The sequence below is a fragment of the Alosa alosa genome, chromosome 13 (assembly GCF_017589495.1).
Source record: "Alosa alosa isolate M-15738 ecotype Scorff River chromosome 13, AALO_Geno_1.1, whole genome shotgun sequence".
In the NCBI taxonomy this organism is placed as follows: Eukaryota; Metazoa; Chordata; class Actinopteri; order Clupeiformes; family Clupeidae; genus Alosa; species Alosa alosa.
The window spans coordinates 34,526,392-34,549,403 of NC_063201.1; the positions used below are offsets into that span (position 1 = coordinate 34,526,392).

Here is a 23,012-nt window from a genome sequence, read left to right on the forward strand (position 1 = left end):
TTATATCCTTGTAGAATGGAGAAACACAGAGAGAGTTGGCCTAGTTGAGCAGAAAGCAGTTGATACAGGTGCAGTCAGTTTAATTGGCTCTTCGAGGGGGCTTAGTTGAGCAGCAGACAGTTGATAAAGGTGCAAATCAGTTTAATTAGCCCGTTGTGATGTCATAGTGCCAATGCAAAGTCTATGGGGAAAAATAAGCTTGATTTATGTTAATATCTCAAAAAGTATAGAGTTTACAAAAACGAAAAATATATTCCTCAAGTGTCATTTTGAAGACCTACGTTACAAAGTTTGAAAAAGTTTCTACGTCTTTGTAACGTAGGTCTTGTGGGACCTGGCCTGAATGACCCCTGATGGTCATTGTGGCCCTTTTGGCCACCTGTGTAGCCCATATGCTGATGCCGTCGGCATATGCAGGTACATTTGCCGACTGCTTGAAACTCTCTGTGTTCACAATACTTCAGTTTGTCTGTAGAAACCCTCACCACACTACCACAGAAGTGTATTTATATTTTGAGCATTGTTAGTGGCATAAAATAGCAACGTGGCACCTTGCATCACTGTAAGCTCATTCAGTGATAATGCAAATAAACAGTCTTGCCGTGGCCCACTGGTTAGCACTCTGGACTTGTAACCGGAGGATTGCCGGTTCGAGCCCCGACCAGTGGGCCACGACTGAAGTGCCCTTGAGCAAGGCACCTAACCCCTCACTGCTCCCCGAGCGCCGCCGTTGAAGCAGGCAGCTCACTGCGCCAGGATTAGTGTGTGCTTCACCTCACTGTTTGTTCACTGTGTGCTGTGTGTGTTTCACTAATTCACGGATTGGGATAAATGCAGAGACCAAATTTCCCTCACGGGATCAAAAGAGTATATAAACTATACTATACTGCTCAAAACACCACCAATTAACATAATTTTGCTCTCAATCAAAAGTTTGAAGTTGTTAACTAACATTAATAGACCCTAGGTTGTTTTTACTCTGGAGTTACACTTTAATATAAGAAGAGTTTGACTTATTTTAAAATGTTTCATCCTGAAAACAAGTATTTGTCTGCCATTATGTTAAGCAAAATTGTCCTAAAAACAAGCAAATTCGGCTGCCAGTGTGTTGACCAAATTTGTCTTGATAAGACTCCTTAAAATAAGTCAAAGTCAAAATTATCTTTCGATAGACTGCTAGTCTCTTTATACTTAAAACTAAATAGAATTTGTGATCTTAATATAAAGTTAATAACACTTGGTTAGATTCTATTTCTTGCAGTGTTTGTCCTGTAGGAAATTCCTATAGGAAATCTGTTCTCTGCATTCTATGCATCCAGGGGTAGTGTACACACATACATAATTACACAATACACAAATACACATCCACACTTGGAGCAGTGAGCTCACTAGGAGCCCACACACACTAGGAGCACACATGCACACCTGGAGCAGTGGGCATCCCACCGCTTAGTTCCTCCTCTTGACATAATCATCAGGTGCAACAACTAAGAGCCAATTTTAAATGCTCCAAAAATAGGTACCGACATGAGTGTGCTGTCACTTGCCATACAAATCAGCGGTGACATTTTTAACTCACAAGCATTGGATAAACAAAGGATTGGACGCATTGTGACACCCTGTGTCTCTCCAGATTTTGCAAATAAGTACTAATATGCTTGTTTCAAGTATTTTCGGTAAAAACAGTTTAGTGTACATATCGTACACCCGACAGGAATTTTTGGACATCGGTTCCTGCACTCCTGACATCTTTATCAGTGTAATTCCGGAGATTGCTAAATCAGCGAGACCTACGAACTCCACCTCACAGACCGAAGGGAACAGACGGACCAGAAAATGTTAAACAAAGGGGCTCTCCTGGAGGAGTTTGAGCCAGGCTAAAGCTAATTCCACATCAACTAATTTTTCCAAGCCTTTTCCTCGCCAATGCTCGCTCCCTGGTGAACCAAATGGATGAACTGCAGCTGTAGATCACCACACACACAACACTGATTAAACTGCTGATGAAATGCAACATCATGATTTTTACAGAAACTTGGTTTAACAGTGAAATACCCAAAAGTACTATCAAGCTAGCTGGAAGCTGCATCCTACGTGTAGACAGCTGTTGACTCCTGTAAGACCAGAGGTGGGGGTTTGTGCATTTATGTAAACAAAACCTTGTGAACGGACACTGCCATCACCGAGAGTCACAGCTCAGCTAACCTTGAGTATTTCATGGTTAAGTGTAGACCTTTCTATCTGCCCAGAGAGTTTACATCTACTGTTGTGACGGCTGCCTATATACCACTAGATGTTAACGCTAAGCTTGCTATGAAAGAACTGCATTTTGCTATCAGTAAACAACAAACTCTGCATCCCGAGGCAGCATACATTGTCGTAGATGAGAGGGGAGGCAAGACTTTGGACCATGTCTACACTAACATCACTTAGGCATACAAAGCTGTTCCCCTCCCCACACCTACAGTGGGCAGTGCTTCGACTTGGCCAGCTTCCCTCGCGGTCCGCGCGCGGGATCACGCGGTATCACGCAACTTTAATTTGTATTTTTCCAGTGGCGCTGCAACGACGCTGCAGCAACCCAAACAACCGGCAGATGTGAGCAGGCTGTCTCGTAAAAAGAAATGGAGCCTGGAAAACCCTACACAGACTTCACTACAGACTTTAGCAGACTGGTTTAGAAATAATTTAATAGCCAGAAATATGCCTGCCCTGCCCTAATAAAGAAATATTTGGTTAACTGCGAGTGAATCCCGTTTGCAGCCATAGAAGAAACGCAGGACAAATTAAACATTCTGGTTTTCTCTGAGTGCAACGATGATAGACAGACATCATTTGGACAAAATATAGAGCATATTAACCTCCATTGCTCAGCCAAATGCCTCCCTGTTACGTCCTGTTATCACGGAGTTACAGGCGATAAACAATTTTTGATGGTCACAAGTTTACTTCATTCGCTCGAGCACCCACGGAAAACATCGAGCAACCACGTGTACCAGCTTACAGTCCCGGCTAAATTTACATTCATTTAAAATCAAACATCGCAGTTAATGTTAAATTCAGCATCTCCCATAATATTGCTGTCGATCCCCTACTCCATATACTAACCACCAATGAGAGAGTCTCTCGTATGAAAATTCCTGACACTTCCCACCTGAAGAATTAACGCAAGGCTTTGTCGGGTCTTCAGCCCCCGAATGTTTAAAATGTATATAGCCCTGAATATCATTTTAAAAGTAGTCTGACAAAGCTTATTGATTTGTGACACAGCTAAACACTGGTACCTCATAGAACATCTATAACATAGCCTAGGTGGTCGCAACTCACAAAAGTAAAGCAGAAGAAAGAACTCACGCAAATCTAGCGACAGCTTCATGCGCAGGGGAGAGAGCGCGCGCGCACAGGTGCTTTATGATTGTTGGCTTCTGATGGTATCTTGCTAATTCACTGAACTGCATTAGGTGACACAAATGGTATTGCCTTTATCTTATAACTCTTTGTCTAAGCGACTACCAGGCCTATCGTTTTGAAAAGTCAGATGTTCCCTGAGAAAGACATTCGAAAATTAAGAATGTTTATTGACTTGAAAAATACGCAAATTTTCGCAAAAACTCCCTTCATTCAACCCTTGAAGACATTGCGGTCTGGTACGCTATGTAGATCGTTTCTCGTACCATTTAATTTCTCAGAATTTAGGTCTACTAGGCCTACAATAACGTAATCACCAAATACATCTTTTATTTTTAGTTGATCAACCACAAAGAGTAGCATAGGCCTACTGTGCACAGTGCACTGACGACTGTAGCAGCCCAAGGTAACCAGTTGTTGTAGATGAGGCAACCCCTTGTTTCAGATAGCCAGGACAACATGTTACCTGGGTGTTGCCTACGTTATTAATTAATGGTAGCCTGCAATAGTTAATTGATTCGCGTAACATATTAGTTGGCTCAAAGAGTAGGAAATCAGGATGGTGAGAGTCACGCGTGTGTTGCTTTGCGGGGAATCAAATCCAGTTTAATGCTAGTTTTCAAAACATATATTTTTTACATGTCTTTTGTCCGGTGGCTGAAATGTAGCCGGCTCATGGCGTATGGCGACTTCAAACCGCCTAAAACAACTGCTGCAAGCGCGTATGCAGCGCAAAGGAAACCAGTAGGTGGAGAAACCAGAAGGCACACAACACCGAAGCGATTTTTAAGGCTATTTAAGCATAGGCTACTCAATGGTGCTATTTCACACGCATTATAGCGACCCCCACTCACCGGGGTTAGGTGGAAGGTGTTAATAGACGATTGGCGTAGCCTACAGTGGACTAGGGCTGTCAAAATTGCTCAAAAATGACGTTCGAATAGTCCCTCTAAAATAAACACATGTATTCAAATATTTTGGAATATCTAGGCTATATTATTTGCGCATTATTTCAGTGACGCGCATCATGTCATCTGTTTTTAACTTTTTGTATGGTTATTGCTTGACAGGGGGGATCCCAAGCAGCTTTCAGCCATAAGGCATTTCCTAATTCACCTGCATCCTAATTCACATGCATCGTTCAACTAACCAACATGTAAGTTACGACTGTTTCCCAATACTGTCGTACTTACATAGTACTCTAAGCTTCTTAACTCTCAAAAAGAATTTCAAGTTTTTGCCTGAAATTGCACTGTGCCTATTTACAAGGGCATTGTTCCCACCTCTTCTGGGGCCTACTATCAAATGTTGGACCTCTATAGAAAGCTGAGAACCTCTAGTTTTCGTAGGAAACAGTCACAATAAATGTGTGATGTACTCACAAAGAGTTACAGAGGCTAGAATATAGTTTTTTCTTTCACAATTACAAGCATCTTTGAACTGACCACATTTCAGCCCTCTAGGTCTCTTGATATCCCTTAGAAACACAACTGAGCCCTGCTTTAGACTATTATTTGCCAAGGTATGCCCTTGCGTTTTGTAAAATGCCTATGGATACTCCCCATATTGAGAATTTAAGTTTAAGTTTATTTAAGTTGCCATTACTTAATCTATGCTATACTTCACCATTGTAAATTTAAACCCTTAGTTTTCTGGTGTTGTTTTGGAATTATGATAAAGTTATTGTCATAAATGTTCAAATAGCATTGTGTTTTTTTGGTTCTTGTGCTTGTTGTGCCTACTGGCAGTGTAGCATCGATATATAACCTCTAAAATCTCTAAAAACAATCACAAGTAGGGCAGTTCATCAATTGTGGTTGGGATCTAGGCCTACTGCAACTGGAATGGTCATGTAGTTGCAAACATCTCACCTGGCTACATTGTGTTTGAGATGAACAAAAGCTATCAGCATGATATGTTATTTGGTTGTTGTGTTTTTGTAAAAACAAAAAAACAATCCCTGACAGTTCCATTCAGTTCGACTTTTCAACGGGTATCAGGAAGACAGGTCATGCCATGGATTTTTTGTTAATTTTTCTTATTCATATGCATTGGAAGTCTGTTCATTTATTTTTGAATAAGTAGAAGATATGCTGAAGATTTTATTCCACTAAGATTTAATTCACGTTTAGTTCATATTTCTACGTTTTTAGATTAGAGTAGGCCTACATTCAACCTTATTGTCATTGCACGAGTGAAATACCGTTTTACATCTAACCATGGTGCAAATGAGTATGCTAACTGACATGTCAAACAGTGCACCCATGAAATGCATCATAGACTGTTCCATACACATAGGCTACAGTAGGTAGCCTACTGAAGATAGCTGAAGGTCTGTGGCTAATGCAATCGTAATTAAAGTGTCGTGAAGGTTTTTCGGAATCGATCATGTATAGATCGATCATGTTCTTGTATAGGTTAAGCACTACTAAGCGAGACTATGTTGCGCATAAAGCATGAAGTGGGTTCATATTTGACAGATAGAAACGAGCTGTGGACTTTTTTCTTCGAAGTTTTAGATCTGAATGGTGTTGTTCGGATAAGTTGTTTGTTTTAAACTGAACTAAAAGTGCAAAGCAACAAGGCGATTGCCACAAACTTTTACCTCTGCTTGCCTAATCTGAATTCACCTCAGCCCGGTCGGAAGATACTTTCGCTTTAGGCTAAACATAGCTATCACTTGTTCGATTCGCGAGGATAATTTGCAAGGTGTTGTTTGATTTGGAGTTGGATTGTTTGGATACTAGGCCTACAAACAAGTAGACATGCTTTTTAATCGTGTAGACTGCAACTACCAAGTTGAAATCAAAGTAACCTACATCGATTCCCCTCTCACAGAAGTAGCCTAAAGTAGGGATCGACTGATATAGTTTTTTGAGGGCCGATACCGATATCAATTATTACCAAAACAGGAGGCCGATAACCGATATGTAAAACCGATATGTCAGTTGTCAAAAAGGGGGGTAGATAGTAAAGGCGATATGCTGCAAAAATTTAATTTAAAAGCATTTAAATGATGAAAACTGCATTCTTAGCTCCAGTCAAGGCCTCATTGTCTTCAGTGTACATGTAACAGCTGTGCTGCTACAACCTTGTTACTCTTTGATACAGTGGAATTAACTGGAACAGGTCTTGTCTTGGAACAGGTCTACTAATTCACATGTACTGTGTGGTGTAACAGCAGACACGTTTCAACACATCAATTACAGGATGCATAACATCATTGACAGGATGTATATATGTAGATGTAAGTACTTAACTGGTACACTTTATTTTAATGGGTTTATTCCACTGTATCAAAAGAGTAATAAATGTGTACCAACACAGTTGATACATGTACTACAGTATGTAGGGTAATGGCAGACATGTTCCAAGACACCAATGACACAACATACATGTAATATGTAATTGTAAGTACTTAACTGGTACACTTCATTTTAATGGGTTTATGCCACTGTATCAAAGAGCAATAAGTGTGTACCAACACAGTTGATATATGTACTATGTAGTGAATTAGTAGACCTGTTCCAAGACATCGAAGACATAGCATACATGTCATATGTACATGTAAGTAATTAACTGGTACACTTAATAGGTTTATTCCACTGTATTAAAGAGTAACAAGGTTGTAGCAGCACAGCTGTTACACGTACTGAAGACAATGAGGCCTTGACTGGAGATAAGAATGCTTTGTATATCAAATCTATCATGACCAGATTTACCCCATCCAGCAGGTCTCCGGTCAGCTCTTTGCCTCTGATGAAAATTTAGGCAAATTGGCAAAGTTTTGTAAAAGCACTCAGTATTACAATGTAACAACTATATGTAGGTACCCACAAATACATAATGCAAGTACAATGATAGTACCTGATAGTACATGTTGTTACACAGGTTGTACCACTGTACCTAATTAGGTAGGTACACTGTAACAGCGACACATTAAAATAAAGTGTTACCAAACAGTTTTAAAATAGTTCTTAGGCTATTTAAGCATGCAATTTGTGTTCATATATAGGCTATAAGCTACACTTTTGAGAGCCTAAAAGGCACGTTAATAGCCAGCTGAGGACGCGATTTAATTCAGGTCGGATTAAATTACGGCTGGCCCTGGGTGCATGTAGTCTTTTCTGACAGTCCATTTCATAAGGAGCAATTAGACTTTTTGACGTTCGCATAATTTAGGACTTGTCTACTATGTACTATGTCCGCTGAGGTGTCCCGTTATTCACAATTAACGGACGGTGGGAGGCAGAGAACTCCCGGCCAGCGCAGCACCGAAGTTTGTAGGCTAACTAGTAAACAGCATCAGTGCGTGCATCAATCGGGAATTTGCTAAGTGAAGGAAGTGGGTGCTTTACTTATTGAACCGGATCAAAGAGACAATAGCTTACAAAGTGGTGTTTTTGTAACTTCAGTGTAGATTATTGTGATTCATTGCAACTTCAGCAATGTAAGGTAGGCTCTTCCTTACCTTCGAAAAATAGCTCCGTACAGCTGAAGTCCAGTCTACAGTCTGCCTCAGTGAGAAACTTTCTCTATGTTCAGTCTTCGCTCCTGATTGGCTGCATTCGTGCTAACTAACAAATCAGGCCGGTGTAGTGGCGGGACAATGCTCTTGACCACAGAGTAGCAAATGCAGGGAGTGAGAGACGCTTTACAGACAAAGTAGCGCGTTTCATTGTTTATCCATTTCAATATCAGCTTATCGGTGGAAAAAATGGCCGATACCGATTATTATAAAAATGCTAAATATCGGCCCTAATAATCGGCCTGGCCGATAATTGGTCGACCCCTAACCTAGAGCCTACATACGCACTTCAAACAAACAAACAATTGCATTGCAACCAACAAAGTTGCTAACTTGGTTAGCACCTATGCTTTTGGGAAACACGCCCCAGTTCACTCTTTCTGGATCACGGCCACTGAGACACTATCCACCATCCTGAGTTACAGAATCCCATCGTATCCAACACTCGGTCTCTTTGGTGACATCTCTGATATCCACATCCACATTCAGAAATCCGTTGCTCATCTCTCTAGCTGTCGTTAAGAAAGTAATCCTCCAAAACTTAAAATCAAAGAAATCTTGCCACATCACTGGACAAATTTAATCTCAGAACATATTTCAATGGAAAAACATAATGCACACAGAAGTAAGCAAATATCAGCCTTTGACACCTTGGTCCCCATTTCTAACATTTCTAAATTTAACAAAAACACAAAAACTACAAGCCGTGTACATTACCAGACATATTACCCCCTGCTCTGTAATACCCCGCTCTCCCTTTTCCTTTAGCATTATATTATTTGTTTTATTCTTTTTATCATTATTTTCTTTTTTCCTGCAGCTACCACTTTACACATACACATAGGCACACACTATCCACACTCATGCATAACATGTTTCTCAAACCCCTAACCATGACCAATCAATGTGAATCACTGATCATTCTACTAGAATCACTAATAATACGTCACTGTGTTTGTCCACTGCCAGTCCCGTCTTGTTAGTTTTTTTCCCTCTGTTTTTTTTTTTTATTTTATTATTATTTATTAGGGACCATGTAAAATTTTGAACATAAATGTTGCCATTTGATGCATTGTACCAGTTAGCCACAGGCTAATTTACATCTGCAGTCCCTGTTGTCTGTCTGTCACCTTGTTGTGTCTTATGTGTTATGTGTCTACTGAGACCTTGGATTTCCCCTTGGGGATCAATAAAGTATCTATCTATCTATCTATCTATCTATCTAGTTTACAAATGCTTAATTGTGTGTAGTTATTATACAGTAAAGTAACTTAGTTTGCAAAACAATGCAAAGTCCTAACTCTCAAAACCATAGCATTATGCCAAACTAGTAACATCTGCACTGTCTTACCTCTGCACACTAGTGGCAATTCTTAACCTAACATACATTTGATAAACAATTGATTTTATTGATTGGTGTCGACAAAATAGAATTGAGTTGTAATCAACAATTCAGCAGCAAAAGTATTCAGCATGTTGGTGTGCAAGGTAAGATGGAGGCTACAATTGAAGCTAAGTAATCAAACATGTCGCTACTGGAATTTAGTGAGCTTTATTATGTGACTTTAATTTCTCTAACCACCTGTGGGAAATATGAAAACATCTATAGTTCTCATGCAATTTCTACCCTTCCCTAATGCATTTTTTATGGTTGTCTTGCAGATACTTAATCAATGGACAGTACTGTTGATGACTGGTTACATTTTGCTCACTCTGACATCACTTGGCTACATCATAGACCAAAGGTAACATCCAGTCACATTACCTGTTTTAACTATTTGTGACGTAAATGGTCCTCATAACATCCATTTATTCATTAGGCTCTACACATACACAGTCACTTTATTTGTATACTTATTGGGCTGTCAAAATTAATGTGTTAATCACCGCAATTAATTTTGAAATACATAATGCGTTACAAAATATGAATGCAATTAACACATTTTGTTTACCTATTTCCTTTGTGGGAGGCTGATGTAACGTAACAGAAGCTGCAAAACTTGAAGCCGCAAGCCTGATAGTTTATTTCTATGGTGTTAGCTGAAGATGGAGAGGAACCATGATAAGCTTGTAGGTGAAAAGTTTCAATTTAAAAAGTTGCCTGATGGCACAGTGATCAGTGCTTCCACTACCACCACACACATCACACACACACGCTTATAGGGCACCAAGGGACAGAGGAGGGAGCAACATTTAGCCAATAAATAGTATACTATTATAATAATACGTTAACACTTTATAATAAGGTGCCATAATAAATAGCAAACTAGTCATTACCTAACCCTTTGTTAATATTTGTTAATTGTTACTAAAATATCTATTTGGCACAAGGTAATAGTTTTTTCATCATTAAATAAAAATTAGTTGTTTGCATAAAATCTGTATGTTAATTGTTTAACAAATAGAAAACAATCTATTAACTAATATTGTATTAATATTTGTTAATAGTTAACTAAATGTCTTTTTGGCACTAATTAACAGTTATTTCTTACATCGTTTAAATGTTAAATGTTTATTTACAAACTATATGTTAATATAAAAGTTAATTACATATTATTTAACTAATTGTTATTAAACTGTGCCTATCCCAATATGAACCATAGGACCCTTACAATAAAGTTGGTTAAGCTTAATTAATATTCTAGTAATATATAGCAATCAGCATGGGTGCCCTTATAATAAAGTTGGTTAAGCTTAATTAATATATTAGTAATATAGTAATATACACAGACAGATTATAATATTACAGTGGGCATCGCTTTCAAATGGCCACTTCAGTCGCGCATTACGAGGCGTGAAGCTGCGTGAAGCTTTAGTACCACTTTCAGCCACTGTGCGCCGGCTTCTGCCACTGTACATCGCTCTGTCAGTAGCCTGACTGCCGCCCCTTCTGAAAAGCAGGAGGCTAGGCTACCTTTAAACGTAATTGTTACCGAGAGGAATCCCAGTCTACTTAATTCAATAACAAAAAATCGTGAATTAAACATTACCTCGATTAAGACTACTTGGGTATGGCTTAAGGCTTGACTACACGGTGGTAGCGAAAATCGAAATCTGCTTTTGATAGCCTACGGTGCGCTCCACAAAACGAAAAATATCTTAATTTGCTGTCTATGTTATTGTCAGTGTTGGGGTAACGCAACTACATTAAATCAAAACAGTGTCTTAATTTGCCCTACTTCTTGACTGCAATGTAGTCAATTGACTGCTTGACATGTCAATTTTATTTTTCTGTACAATAAACAAATAGGCCTACATCTGCTTTATGCCGCAGAATTACATTCATATTTGGCTGACTGCAGAACACGCGCACTTCCCTCCCCATATTCCAAGATTAAGATAGCCTAGTAGCCTATACAAAAAGCACTTCATACTATCATAAAAAATCGTTAAAACGAATAGCTATTTGCAATTTGACAAAACACTGGTCCTCATTTTGCGAATGCGAGGACGATAGCCTATGCCTGTTGCATTTAGTTAGATCTCCGAGTCACGCATGTTTGAAAACCACTGGCTCGTAATCACAATAATTTAACACACGACAGTTGGATAGCCTACTTCATCATGTCCCCATGCCTACATTTCTGTGAGTAGCATAGAGATCGTTAAAAACAATAAAATATGGCTCTCCGTTTAGGACATCGAAAACTTATATTTTTAATACCGTCGAAGATGCTGACTTGCAAAAGCCTCGGGATAACACGTTATCTCCACTATCATCAGTCATGCCCCTTGATCAAAGTGGGGAATGAAATAAAAGTTTGAGAACCACTGGCTTAACAAGTTACCTGCAGTCCAGAACATAGAATCTGTTGCAATATTCTGATGATCGGCGATGATATCGGCAAATGTTTGTTTTCAAAAGTAACAATTTCACTTCAACATGCACCTTCGACAATGAATAGCTCATTACACTTGTTACTGTTAAACGTACACTGTAACAAGATTCTGTGATTTTCACAGCATCACTACTGTTTTTGAGAAAAATGTGTACTGTATTTGTGAATACAGTATGTTGCTGTGGTTTCGCTATGAATTATGGTCAAAAATGGTCAAACTACAGTAATAAAAATTTGCTGCGAATAAAATCTGACTCCTCCCTCACTTTGAAAATTTTGAAAAAACATGGCGGAAAATCAGTTGGGGTTTTCTGTTTTCTTTTTGCACATAAATACAAAGTTAAGCTCCCAGATAGCAAGGTGACATTGACGTGGTGATTGAAACGTGCACCGCGCAACGACGTTTGAACTGTCCGGCGGGAGATCATTTTTGAGGAACAGTTCAGTCAGTCAGACCAACGGTGTTCAGCACTCTGTCAAGTTCGCAGCTCCACCTTAATGGTAAGCAAGCATTTATTTATGTAATGTTAATGTTTCATTGTGAAATTGTACTACATTTAATTCGGGCATGTGTACAGTCTATGTACGTTGTACTGTCTAACTTACAAACTCATCTATGCTTGTTGGATCAACTAAGTAAGTAACGTTAGGCTAGCTATCATAGTTGCTGTTGCTGTGACGGTGGCATTAACGTTAATGTTTTATGTTACGTTAACGTTTTGGCAGTCTAATTTATATTAGGCCTACCTTAGTTCTCAGTAAGTTACAGTTTATTATATTCATATAATTTATATAAAACATTCGCTGGTAGTGCTAGGCCTAGTATGTTACTGTCACAATGTTAGGCTGAAGATGATGTGCTGCTGGTTAACGTTAACGTGGAGGTTTAGCTGCTACCAGCTAACTTATGTAACGTTAACTCCTCGTAATCATGTACGATTTTGTGAGTTTAATAGGCTAACTTTAGCAATATTGATATAAGTTAACTTTAAGTCACATCTGACTATCATTAACCGTTGTTCGGACGAACAGCGTTCATCAATGAGCTCACCCAGCTGGCTAACGTTAAATATACCTTGCGAAACTGAGTTATGCTAACACCATCTTCAGCCTGGCATTTTGACAGTAAACTCAAAAAACATACAGTATATATATAAATGATTATTCTAAAGTTTCACTTGTAAGTAGCCTTTCAGTTTCAGTTGAAAATTGTTATCTAACACTGTTTATCTTTTTTTTTCTTCTATTTCTGCTAGGTGCTGCTTCACTCTGCTACTGGTGGTGGATCAGGCTGACTGCAACCGTTGGTCTAACGTTAGGATGCAGCACACGAGAATTTCTAAACGGAAAAAAGTGAATAAATGTACTTGCTTTTCAAACTGATAACAAGTTATCAATGGTTATTTATGCAAGTTTGTGTAGCCTAAACCATACCTAGGCCTAGCCAAATTTTTCCTGGCTGTAGATAAAGCAGGATATGAATTTCCCAAAATTACTGTATATAATATTACAGCACTGGTATTCCTACTGTACTTAGTTACATTATGATCCATAAGTACTGTGATTAAAAATACGGTAGACAATTCAATACTGTATACATTACAGCACTGGTAGTACTACTGTAGTTTGCATTTACAGTATCAGGCATAGGTACTGTGATTTCATATACAGTAGGTGTACTGTAGAGTGAAATACAGCAACTTGCTGGTTATTTGCTGCCAGCAAGTTGCTGTAAATTTTACGTTAAACTTTTTACAGTGTAGGCCTATACCTGGTATCATTACAAACATTATTCTGTGTACTAAAACTGGCATATTTTATGGCATTGTGTCATGTAAGTTCGTTGCAAAATCTAGAGAAATGTGTGAGGTGGTCAGCAGGGGACAATTGAGACACACATTGGATTGTGTTATTACTTGAACATTCCACACTATCCACAGCTGTGGTAGGCCTATCAGGGGCAGGAGGATTACTGTTAGCGCAGGCTTTATATAAAATTCTTCAACAGAAGGCCTCGAATGTTGTCTTGTTTGTGGAGCGCTTTGCTTCGCTTCTGTAATCTCTGCTTCATTGAAAATGAGGGCTTCCCTCAACGACCCTCCGAGAATAAATAAAGGTTGAATGAATGAATGATTGAATGAATGAATGCAGGCTTGCCCAAAATAAAGGCATGTGGTTTGCGCAGCCTACAGTAAATAACAGACCCGCCAGAATGTGCGTTATGATGTTTTTTTACGAGCAAGATGTTTTTGGTACCCTACGCACACTGCATGTTCTTAAATAACAATGATCAGTAATATTCGACCATTAATTTGGGTAAATGGGCAAGCGTGACCACCTTGATTGGCTGATTGGCTGATGATTGTAACGCCGGCATGATTCCAAACCCCTCCCTTACCATGATGAGTGACAGGTCTCAGAATGCGTGCGCTACACAAGGACGGAAGATGATGAATAACTGGGGCCGTAGGCTATTCACAAAGGCTTTTATCTTACTACTAGGAGTAGGCTACTCCTAAATCGCACTTAAAGATTTTAGCTTGGAGTTTTCTCTTAAAAGTTATTCACAAAGCCTTTCAGACAACTCCTAAACTAGGAGTGAGTCTTCGTGGGTATGGATGACGTCATTACTCATGCACAAGCTTGACTGAAGTGACCACCTTGATTGGCTGACGATTGTAACGCGGGAATTCCAAACACCTCTCTTCCGATGATGAGTGACAGGTGACAGGTCGGAGAATGCGTGCGCTACACAAGTAGTGCGAAGGACGGAAGATGATTAATAACTGAATAAAAAGGCCTAGCCTAAATGAATAAAGAGTAAGGCAAAACAAATAGCCTAGTAGCCTAATGAAACAGGCCTATGGATTGATGCAGTAGCCTACCTTTGCAACATTATTAAATTAATCTGTCACCATAGGGTACGTTTGCAAAGAGGAGAACATTTTAATTTGATTCACAATGAAACGTTACATTTCATTTACATGTTAACAATGAGTAGTTTTGGTTGTGTTTGGGTGGCGTTATTGCATCCCTTTTATGAATGCAAAATTGTTCCCTCGCGATAGGAAGCTCCTGTTGCGCATAGGCTACGCATTTCAAAACATCGCAACGTAAAATGCCACAAAAAAGCTGTTTATGAATAGGTCTTAGTGAGGAAGTTAGGAGTGACACGCCCATTATTTTTAGGAGTTGCTCCTAAATTCGCCAGTTAGGAGCTACTTTTAGCCTTAAAATTCTTTGTGAATACGGCCCCTGAATAAAAAAGGCCTAGCCTAAATGAATCAAGGCAAAACAAATAGCCTAGTAGCCTAATGAAACATACGGATTGATGTAGTATCTTTGTAACATTATTAAATTATTCTGTTACTATGCCTACGTTTGCAAAAGAGAACATTTTAATTTGATTCGCAATAATGTTACATTTAATTTACATGTTGACAATGATTAGCCTAGATGTTGTTGGCGGTGTTATTGCATGTTAGTTATGCCTACAATGCAAAATTGCTTCCTCACGATTGGAAGCTCCTGTAGCTGCATAGGATTTCAAAACACGGAAAAATGCCGCAGGTTTGTGAAATAGGTCTGTGAGTAAGGAGTCTTCTTGACTTCTTTTAAGCTGTCAGAGGTGGGAAGGTGTGATGTGTTGGGGGCAGGGCCGGATGGGCACAAATGTCTGATGGCCCCCCTTCCCCCCAGCCAACGTGAATCGGGTGGTTAGTTAATAGGCCTATCGTGAAGATTTTTCCTGCCATCTAAGGCACGAGCGCATCTGTGAGGCCAAGCCTCACCAAGTAGCTCGTTTGTTTACAACTAACATTCCATTTAATTAAACTGCTTTATACAGTGGGCATCGCTTTCAAATGACCATTTCATTCGCGCATTACGTGGCGTGAAGCTGCGTGAAGCTTTAGTACCACTTTCAGCCACTGTGCGTCGCTCTACCACTGTACATCGCTCTGCCTGCGGTCCCTTCTGAAAAAGCAGGATCTACCATTAAACATAATTGTTGCCGAGAGTAATCCCAGCCTACGAATTCAATAACAAAATAAATCATGCATAATTTTAAACATTACGTAACGTAAACATTACCTCGATTTAGGCTACTTGGGTATGGCTTAAGGCTTGACTACACGGTGGTAACGAAAATCGAAATCGAAATTTGCTGTCTACATTATTGTCAGTGTTGGGGTTAACGAACCACGCAAATCAAAACAGTGGTGTGATAATTGAGCCAGTAGAGAAATAACTGTTCAGAATTAATCTGTAGCCTTGGGTAGGCTTCTGCAGAAAACAATGTTGTTGCCGATTTAATACTATCTGGCGGCGTTTTTAACAGGCTACTTAATAGAGGCTTAGACAACTATGACCCACGTTTTGGTTTCGTAAATTAATTTGCCCTACTTCTTGACTGCAATGTAGTCAATTGACTGTTTGACATGTCATTTTTATTTTCTGTACAATAAACAAATACATCTGCTTTATGCAAAAGAGAATTACATTCATATTTGGAACTTACATAGTCAATGCATCGTTCCACTACGTTAGTGTTTCCCAAAACCATAGTAGCAACGAACGTTCGCGAACCACTATCGTAAAGTTGTGTAGTTACAACTACACCTCTCGACCTGTGGTAGAATGTTAGAAGCATAGTTCCAGGGATCTTCATGTCAAAGACGTCACTGGCGCCAGTTATTTGTTTGCAAATTAATAATTATAAATATATTTAGGATTCTAATTGATATTTACACTTCTAACCACCATACATCCATATTTTAAAATGCCCAAGGCAGAAAATACATAAATTAAAAGTCAATTTGCAGCCATGTGCACATAAGTAAAAGTCACACACTTGCAGATAATAATAAGGTGGTGCGACTTTTGACGTGAGACAGCTGAGAATATGTAGCCTTTGATTTCCATGGAGGGGGGTCCTTGTTAGTTTATTTAAAACCAAGCCAAGAAGGCTGATTCTGATTTTGATAATATGATCTGCACAAAAGATAAACTTAGGTAAACAATGATGTCAATATTGTTGTCAACGTCTTAACCCAGATTCGAACACTTGGACAGGGGACTGGTAACTGCTGTGCAACGGCGGCTGTCATCTGCCGGCCTTAACGCAGTGCGCCACAGAAGTATGTGCAGGTGCCCGTTCACGTGCTACTAAACGTCATTAACCACCTTAGTCCAGACTACTGAAGTTTGGAAACTATCATGGTCCAAACTTACAGTACTATGTAAGTACGACAGTTTTGGGAAACAGTCGTAACTTACATGTTGGTTAGTTGAACGATGCATCCTGTTAGTAAAAAGCTAACCTCCGTAGTTGTACGGGAAACGCCCCCCAGATCAGCTTGTAGGCCATTAGCAATCTGTTTATTTTATTTTATGAAGCATACACAGTATATCACATGCCACATTCTCACTTTCAATAGACAGATGCAATAGCCATTGGTCAAGTATTGAGTATAAAGCAATTAAGATAGTACCCTATACAAAAAGTACTTCATACTATCATAAAAATTCGTTAAAACGAATAGCATTTTGCAACTTGACAAAACACTGGATTAAATATCGTAGGCACAGGAGAAAACTTGTACATCCATCCCGTGGGGAGATCACATGCCAGTTGCCTCTCCCTGACTTGTTCGGCTGTGAGCTTGTTTCGCCAAAAAAAAAAACTATTGCAGATATCAATGCGTCTTTGTTCATGGGTTTGGCCTCACAGCAGAGGCTTAGACAACTGACCCACGTTTTGGTTTCATAATTTGCACTACTTATTGACTGCAATGTAGTCAATTGACTGCTTGACAGGTTATTTTTATTTTTCTGTACAATACACAAATACATCTGCTTTATGCCGCAGAATTATGCACTTGGATAGCCTATAGAGCGGGCACATTTTGGAGAGAGCGACGCAAGAATCTGTAGGCTATTTGTGGCTGGTTACCAGCAAACAATGTTAATGCATTAACTCAAGACGTTTTCTAAACAATACAAACAGAAAGGATGCAGCAGGCAGCAAATGTAGAAGAAGCATTTCCAGTGGAAGAACAAAATGCTGAATGAAGCCCAAATTTATGAAGGCATATCTGGCAAGTTGTTATTTTTTGAAGACGTAAATAGTTGGGCTACAGTATAGGCCTAGTTTGCAAGAAGGAGACATAAAGCGTGAGCATGCCACACTATCCACAGCTGTGGTAACAGGAGGATTACTGTTAGCGCCGGATTTATATAAAATTCTTCAACAGAAGGCCTGCCTCGAATGCAGGCTTGTGGTTTGCGCAGCCTACAGTAAGTAGGTCTAGTGAGTTAGGAGTCCTCTAGACTTCTTTACAGCTATCTCAGAGGTGGAAAGTTGCGTTCGTTGGGGGCAGGGCCGGGTTAACAATTCATAGACCCTTGGGAACAAATGTCTGATGGCCCCCCCTGCCCCCCAGCCAACGTGAATCGGGCGGTCAGTTAATAGGCCTATCGTGAAGATTTGTATTGCCATTTAAGGCACGAGTGCATCTGTGAGGCCAAGCCTCACCAAGTAGCTCGTTTGTTTAGAACTAACATTACATTTAATAAAACTGCTTATAGGCTATGCCGAAATAGTTTCAACATTTTGAATATCAGTGTCAGGTGAATTAGGAATTGCCTTATGGCTGAAAGCTGCTTGGGATCCCCCCTGTCAAGCAATAACCATACAAAAAAGTTAAAACAGATGACATGATGCATCACTGACATAATGCTAAATAATATAGCCTAGATATTCCAATATATTGAATACATGTGTTTTATTTTAGAGGGGATATTCGAACGTCATTTTTTTGAGCAATTTTGACAGCCCTAGTCCACTGTAGGCTCATGTCGTCTATTAACACCTTCCACTAACCCGGTGAGTGGGGGTCAGCTATAATGCGTGTGAAATAGCACCATTGAGTAGCCTATGCGAAATAGCCTTAAAATCGTTCCGGTGTTGTGTGCCTTCTGGTTTCTCCACCTACTGGTTTCCTTGCGCGTGCAGCTTACTGTGGAGCTTACAGACAATGTTAAATTACTGTAGGTTCTGTATGCTATTTAAAGCCGACCTAACGATGAGTCCCTTTATGACGGTGTGTTGCAATGCATTCTGGGTGCTGTGCTGTAATTCGACGGCTCGTCACCTGACCAACCAAACAATGATGCTTGAACTAAACATAGATTAAAAATAAATCGCTACCAAGGCTCCAAATAGCAACACACTTACACTGTAGCATAATGAGAGTATCTACATGTAAATCGAAGCATTGAGAACTGTAAGTCTACAGGCGGTTTATTAAAAAGAAAAACAGTACCATTTACGTCTCGTTCACATATACAGACGGGCGTCATCTTCGGAAAACACAACTCTCTGGGATGTGGCGTAAATCTCGCGTGAAACCTTGTTGCCGGAACAGCAGGGAAGAGAATTGAACGCAACAGGATACACACGGAAGAGGCGGGTTATTCGAACGAATTTGAAGACATCGAAGAACGAATCCTTTTAGTTTGATGGACGTCCTTATCAGTCTATGGTCTAACTTATGAACATGTCGGGTCAACGTCAACGATAAGTAAGTTAGGCTAACGTCTTCTGTTTTTGCACGTTGCGAACGAAGCTCTTCAGTTAGGCTACGCACCCGGTGTAGGCTCCCTGTGAAACACTTGTTTGTTTGTTTGAAGTCCGTATGTATAGGCTGCTTCTGTGAGAGGGGAATCGATGCACAGTAGGCTACTTTGATTTCAACTTGGTAGTTGAAGTCTACACGATTAAAAAGCAAGCAAACAACACCTTGCAAATTGTCCTCGCGAATCGAACAAGTGATAGCTATGTTTAACTAAGTAGGCTATCTTCCACCCGGGCTGAGGTTAATTCAGATTAGGCAAGCAGAGGTAGAAGTTTGTGGCAAACGCCTTGTTGCTTTGTACTTGTAGTTCAGTTTAAAACGAATAACTTAGTATCCAAACAACACCATTCAGATCTAAAACTTCGAAGAAAAAAGTCCACCGGGACGTTCGCTTATATCTGTCAATATGAGCCCACTTCATGCTTTATGCGCAACATAAAGAGGGTCCCAGTTAAAAATTGACACTTCATTCACGATCAAGGTGATTCACGCAGCTGGGTGAAATGTAAGTACAACTGCAGCCGCTTGGGGGCAGCATAGTCTGCTAATGGCCACGGTCGAACCGGACGGGCGATTCGACAGCAAGGGCTGTGATTGGCCGAAGTTTTCAGCGTTTCTCTGTGTTTTTAGCAGCCCTGCAACATGCTAGTCCACTGTAGCCTAAGCTTTGTACATAATGTTTAACATAGTTTTGGATTCAGGGTGGCAAGATTTCTTGATTGTACAGTGCCTGTCTCTCAGTAATGTTTTAAAATGAGAGCTTCGTCAGCTGGCAGTAGGCTACTTTGTCGGTAGTCATGAGAAGTTCGCTTACTAACAGAACATAAATATGCTGCCCAGAAACCTTGTGAATAGTTCTACTACACTAACAAGGTTGAAATATAGCCTTTGCCTACAGCATCTCCTTAACAGTAATGTTAACAAAATGACAGCATTCATATGACAAAGGAAAACGAATTCGGTCACTCAAGACTGTGCCACAGCAACCAGTGTAGGCTACATTCCTACCCAATAGGCTACTCGAAGCAGATAGCGTTGTGTCTGACGGTCGAAAGTGGGTTAATGCGATATATCCAGAACAGGTCTGCAACTTTCAGGCAGTTCTGAGTTTGAATCTAGGCAGGAGCAGAGCCATATAAAGGCCTAGGCCTATTGTTATCATTTTTGCAAGGTGTTGCTCCTGGCAATACTTGTTTATAAGACGTTTGGTGATTAATTGATAGCTGTTTTGGGACACGTTAAACGTTCTTTATAATGGCGATACGGGGAGTAAAAGCGACTGTTACGCGCTGTTACAACTGTAGGCTACAATGATTGCAATACAAAATATGCGCGTGTTAGTTTAGTTAGTTTTGTGATTTTTTGCACTTTTGCCTCATGCGTTTTCAGGTTTGAGGGCTTTTTTGGCAAGATTGACCTTGGTAGACTCTGCATATGTTATTTCTCCGTATGGAAAATAAAGTCAATTTTCGACACACGTCTGTTATTAGTTCAATAAGAAGTGTTGCTTGTTAAAACATGTGACTAGTGAAACTCAAATGATTTTAGAAATATTTAGCCAAAGCCAAAAAGTGTTAGAGAGAAGGAGAGACGCCGGTGCAGCTCAGATGTCTTCTTAATTTTCTTTATTCTTTAGTAAAAGGTGCAGAACATTATTAAACTTCAAAGACAGAATACGCACGCAGGCACGCAGTTGTTTTCTTTTACTCGGATATCTACATATGGTTATCAGCACACAATGTTGGGCTAATTCACTAGTTATGGATATCACAAGTTTAAACAACGAAAACAGAAAGGATGGAGACAGCAAAGCTAGAGGAGTTATTCCAGATGGGCAAGAACAAGGTAGGCAATTGGTGTGCTTGTCAGAACGTTAGATTACAGCTGTTTAAAGCCAGGCGTCCACGATGCGCTAGAACAAAACTAAAGGTAACTTTAGCTATAGGGCTGTATCAATTTGTCCAAATTAATAGGTCATCGTAGAGACGTTGTTGTATTATTGCATGTGGATATTGTTATGCTATGTAGGCTACTTTTTTGCAATGCACGGACCTAAAACCGGAAACGGACAAATATTGTACAGCGTGAATTTTTTTTTTTGCGGGGGTGGGGGTGGGTGGGTGTAATGCATTACCATAGCTCTCTCTCTCTTTCTCTCTCTCTCTCTCTCTCTCTCTCACACACACACACACACACACACACACACACACACACACACACACACAGTACCTTTCTTAGCCACAGTTAATTTTAGTGGTGATATGTGTTATGGACATTGTTATGCACATTATTGACTGCAGTTTATTCTCATCAATGTCAGTCCATGAATGCATATTGATCAGTTGTTAACTAATACTGTAGGCCTAGAAGTTGCATTTGAAAATGTTACTGTTGTAGGCTGTTTGTTTTTAATTTCAGCCACACTGTTTTAAAGTGGTTAGGACCATTACACACCAATTTTGAATAAGCCATACTGCAATACCGATTTCATGGTTGCACCATGCACATGTTCGCCGATTATGTGGCCCTCAGTAACCTATAAATTCAATGATGTGGCTCTATGAAAATGAGTTTGACACCCCTGCTCTAAAATATCTGTCCTGGCCTGGTTGCACGGATTGTGGCCAAACGACAGAAGCGCTGGAGAACCCTCCTTTGTCTACCAAAAGTGTTACTTTGTGCCCCCGCCCCCACTGCTTGTGAAAGAAGGGGTGGGGAGGGGGCTTAAAGTGAAAAAGCTTAATGTCCCAAAACGGCAATGTCATAATGGTAGGCTACAGGAAGTGGGGGGAGGGTATGGGATGACCAGAGCCGTCTTCGCTGTGCTATTCAGAAAGCATCTTATTGTCTTTCCAGGCGCACACAGCTCGTTATAGCCTATCGAGTGCCTTAGCAGATAGGCTCTGCTCTTGGGCCTCACAGTTTAACTCAACCCTCTTGTTGCTTGCAGTTTGTTAAATAAAGTTTATGCAGATTACATTATTTATTTATGATTAATTCGTCTTTTTTGCAACATCTGCTTGTTAGGCTGGGCTACTGTCAATGTCCTGTACAGGTATATGTTCAACAATTGCTGGTGTAGGCCTACAGGCTATAATCAATTAGGGACTGTTCGTTATTTATTTAAGGGGCTACCGGAGGAGTTTTGGGAGCGTTAGTCAAAAAAGACGTGACCCTCCTTCGCCAGCAAGACATTTTTCTATGACACTCCAAAGTGATTGAGAAAAAACGCATGACCCTCCCCAGTCCCAACAATTTAGGCTATTGATGCCTTCTGTCTACTGGGTCAATTTGGGAGCTTGCATGCTACGACTCCTTCCTTGAAATGCCTTGAAAAGGCTGTCGTTTGCACAATTTCACAAATAATCACTGGGACCGAAACAAACATGTCAACTTTTCCCGGGTTTATCGCGTATTTTAACTTTTTCCTCGCTGTCTTAGGAGGAGCTGCAGGGCTGTCGCAAGGGGGTGCGAGGCCCTGTACGAACCTGACAGATGCATGAACTTACGTGCATGAAATCATGCGATAGCTTACTTTACACATAGCCAAGGCTACCGTCGGTGCATTTTAATAGTAGCCTAGTCTAATAAGCTACACCA

The 23,012-nt window shown here is 40.0% G+C and overlaps 1 protein-coding gene across 1 annotated transcript in view; it reads left to right on the top strand.

The window, feature by feature from the left end:
- agmo (alkylglycerol monooxygenase) overlaps positions 1–23,012 on the top strand; it is a 262,745-nt gene that overhangs the window by 221,670 nt on the left and 18,063 nt on the right. The window contains exon 11 of the mRNA XM_048260252.1: positions 9,599–9,681. Within this exon, the coding sequence (XP_048116209.1) occupies positions 9,599–9,681 (83 nt within the window). The remainder of the gene's footprint in view (positions 1–9,598; positions 9,682–23,012) is intronic.